We start from the raw sequence: 3,975 nt of genomic DNA, 5'->3' as shown, positions 1-3,975 counted from the left end.
AACAGAAAATAAGAACAGTTTCATGCACAGCTCTCTGTTGACCCTGGGCAGAGTGATACCTTTTTCTTAAAATTAGTTCAGCATTTCCCATGGCTGAAGCAGTCAGTGCCCACTGCTCTCTAGGATGAGGAAACATCTTCCATGTGACACATGATTTATGCAGTGACCAACCGGTTTAAAACCTTGTTTTATTTAAACCAGTTTATGTTACAAGACAGCTAAGTCTCTTCCCTTCTTTGAAGTGAAAGCAATGCTGGCCAAAAAAGCCTTTTATTGCAGGGTTACCAGAGAGCAAGAGGAGAGCAGCACAAAGTCTGCAAGCATCCACTTTCATCATCAGCTTATGAGATGTGCAAACACAGTACTGCAAAGTTGTTAATTTGTTTCAAAGACAACAAAAATCTTGCTGAGCAGCATTGCTTTCACTTTCTACTGTACAAAGGCTAAAAAGCAGAGGGCTAGTTTCCTACTGCTTAACACAGCACTTACAGCTCAGCACAGCACTGAGGCTCAGCAGAAATGCTGAACCTATGTGAAATCATGATCAGAAACACATTCCACCTGAAGCATTTGAGTTTGATGGTTTAGGAATCACATAACTGAGCTGTAAATATACTTTCATTTCACCTGACCAGACAGAACCAATTTTTGGTTACTCAGGCCTTGAAACCACACAAGGATGGATCTTTCCCTTCAAGGCTCTGCCCTTCCAGCTGAGGTGGTCTGCAGGTAAGTCCCAAGGAAGGTAGTCCCAAGCTCTGGACTTTCTGGGTCAGCTGTCCAGAGAGCAGCAACCTCATTTAGGGACTCTAACTGTACCTAAAAATACAGGTCACAAGGCAGGATGCCCTGCACCACCAGGGGTTGATCTCAAACCCTTTCAAACAGTCAGGTGCTACAGGCACACAGGTGCCCCTTTTATCCCACTGGGACCATGGTAAACCATTTAACTTGTGAGAAGGCTGACACCAATCCAGTCTTTTGTTAACCTGTGTGTTTTTTGATGGAAAACTTTATATGAGAATTGAAGTCAAAACTACTGCCATGAAGTGAAAACACTACTTTATTTTTATAAAAGGCAATAATTAAAACAAACCCTACCAGTGTGTACATTGTACACATTTGAATGACACTTACAAGAATGAAGTCTCCATATACAGGGATTACAAGGCCACACTGGTAAAGGATGCACACAAGCACATACTGAACTTCACAGATGCCTCAGCTCCAGATCACAGTCCCATTGCTCTATAACCACACCTGCACTGTCATTATTAGCATCCACACTACTTTATTCCACTACAAACTGTACATACACAGAAAGCAAGAAGTTTATTCAGAGAGCACATATATTCGCAGAAAACATTTATTTGCTGGAATGAATAATCTCTCACTCTTCTGCTGCCATCTTCAAGAGATACTTCTTGTCAATCTTGAAGAGCCTCCAGCCCTCCTCGGTGGACAGATCCGAGGCGCCCCTTCTCTTGTAGAACCTGATGGAGGGCTCATTCCACTCGGCCACCAGGAAGTGCATGCTGCTGCAGCGGCACTTCACAGCCACCTGCAAACCAATGCCACACTGTCACAGTGCCCAGGCACAACCCGCCACGTTACTCAGCAACTCCACACCACCACAAGTCACTGAGTTCATGCCAGCAACCACTGAAGCATTCCTCACAGTTTACCAGACTCTAGGCAATGTTTTAAGCTGTCTAGAGTCCTGCCACCTCCTTTAATTCTGTTTAGACTTAGCTTTTAGACGTACCTGACTCAAGTTCTTCAGAATTTCTGACCCAATACCAAGTCCTAAAAAAAAACCAAAAAACAAGAAGCTTAAGTTTTAAATCTACAGAAGCTCTATGGGTAGTAACTCATCTAATTCTGCAGTAGGTACCTCTGTACTCAGCCATCACATAAAAATCTTCAAGGTACAGCAGTTTTCCAATCCATGGATCATAAGTGAAGTAATACATGGCAAAGCCCACAACGCATGTTTCTGAAACAAAGGGTGTAACTTCAGCCGGACAGAATTTACAAAGTAAAAATACTAAGTTTTACATGCATGTTTAAACATACAGATTCTGAGACATGCAGACATTTGATACTAGGTTACAATTAAAAATGAAGTTTGCAAAGAAGCACACAATTGTAAACATAAGTTCTGACAAATTGTTATCAGCCTAATAAAAAGATTGCTCTGTTCATGCCCTGAAATCCTCAAAAGCACTGTCACAGTAAGTACAAACATGGCCTTTTTGTACAAAATAATGCACACCCTACTGATTCACTTCCAGTCTGGAAGTACTTTACACAGCAGCTCACAGTCTAGATGATTGCCCCAGCTCTGCTCCCTTAGGAATAATCTGTCAAACCCTGATCCTTCCATGTATATTCCTCAATAACTACTGTACCAGAAGGCCTATTTACAGGCCACCTTCACAGCAGCATTCCAAGCACTTCCACTTATGCTTCCACTGAGCATCACGCTGTTTTCTTAGCCTTCTGCACCAGGAAGTCAAGATAAGTAAAGTTGCAGCTTCAATTGTAACCCTGTGGCTCAAGAGAGAAGAGAAACCAACTCTTCCAACAAGAGCTCACTTGAACATAAACCCTGAGTATTTTAACTAGATCTGCCAGAACACTCTGCACATACTCTAAGAGAAGCGTGCAAACAGGTTTCTGCCATCTACTGTGTCTTTGGTAAAGGTTTGGGAGTAGCACTTGTCCCTGTAGGCCTTACCTCATATTATGATCATCTACTTTATTGTGTAACGGATCTTTTAGTTACCTCCCCGCCCATCCATGTACACAGAAGGGCCATGTACATGGCGAAGCTAGAGACTGTAACCTGAAGATTGGGGACAAATTAAAGAAAAAAATGTGATTTAACAGAATTACATAAAGGTAAGTCAGGGTCAAACAAGAAAAGCCATTTAATAATTGGAGTCAAGCACATTATGTTATACCTGATCTCCCATGCTTCCAGGATTAGCAACCACTTCAGCAGAGTATCACTATACATTATTGAATTTTATCAGTTAACCTAGTCCTCCTACCCCAGTCCACTGGTGGAACCTCATCTACAATCATTAATATTAAGCAAATGATGCTTCTGTGTATTTAGCGTCCAAAAATAAGTATCAGGAAGCCTCACCTTCAGACGACCACTGGTCTTTAGGCACTTCTGCAACCAGACAGTGGTAGAAAGGGTGCTCGCCAAAACCATCCTCAAGCAGCTCTAGAAAAGCAGAATACACGCGCACCTGAGCCATAGGCACTGTCACTCGGCCGCCAGCCGGGTGAGCTCCTGCACTCTCCCTACCTTTCTCAGTTAGCACCACCTGGTCCTCCATGTCCTCATACTTCGCCAGTTCCTGGAAGAGAAGGACGATGTGAGCGGCCTCTCCCCACCCCCGTCCCTTGCGCAACAGCTTGTTTTGTTTTGCTGCGGCCCCGGGCAGCGCTGCCCCCCCGCATCCCGCCCGCACCTTGATCAGTCGCAGCAGCTCGGGACAGTCCTCGGGACGCGCGGCGCGGATGCTGAACGAGGCCATTTTCGGCGACGCTTCCCCCTGCGGCCCCCTCGGCTGACGAGTCCCCGGTGTGTGAACAGGAGGAGCAGCTGTTTCTTCATTCGTGTCCCGGGCGCGGCGGCCACCTGCGGTCAGTCAGGCTGCGAGCATGTCCCGGCGGCGTTCGGCTGCTGGCGGTCCCGGTTCGCTACCGCTGCTTCCCCGGCTCGGAGAGTGCGAGCCTGAGCTTCAGCCGCCGCATTTAAAGACGTCCTCGCCCCGCCTTCCCCGCCACCGCCAATAGGAGCGGCCGCGGTGCTCGCCCTCAGCCAATGGCCGCGCCCCTCCCCGGAATGCTGCCCGGGCGTGCCAGCAACAGCCGCGGCCGTCTCGTGACTCGCCCTCCCCCCTCCCTCCTCCGCGCGCGGCGCCCCCTGGCGGGGCTGGGCGGCGCTGCAGGGCG

The 3,975-nt window shown here is 47.2% G+C and overlaps 1 protein-coding gene across 1 annotated transcript; it reads right to left on the bottom strand.

Annotated features, from left to right (window-relative positions):
- Positions 1-1,045: 1,045 nt before the first annotated feature.
- Positions 1,046-3,746, bottom strand: SAT1 (spermidine/spermine N1-acetyltransferase 1). The gene is made up of 6 exons (XM_058045256.1): positions 3,489-3,746; positions 3,323-3,374; positions 3,155-3,238; positions 1,895-1,996; positions 1,766-1,806; positions 1,046-1,561 (listed from the first exon to the last, which is right to left on the bottom strand). The coding sequence occupies exons 1-6, from the start codon at positions 3,552-3,554 to the stop codon at positions 1,391-1,393; spliced, it is 516 nt and encodes a 171-aa protein (XP_057901239.1). The 5' UTR covers positions 3,555-3,746; the 3' UTR covers positions 1,046-1,390.
- Between the last annotated feature and the right edge of the window lie 229 nt (positions 3,747-3,975).

Source organism: Melospiza georgiana, chromosome 2, assembly GCF_028018845.1.
Source record: "Melospiza georgiana isolate bMelGeo1 chromosome 2, bMelGeo1.pri, whole genome shotgun sequence".
In the NCBI taxonomy this organism is placed as follows: Eukaryota; Metazoa; Chordata; class Aves; order Passeriformes; family Passerellidae; genus Melospiza; species Melospiza georgiana.
This window is presented reverse-complemented; position numbering and strand designations above follow the sequence as displayed.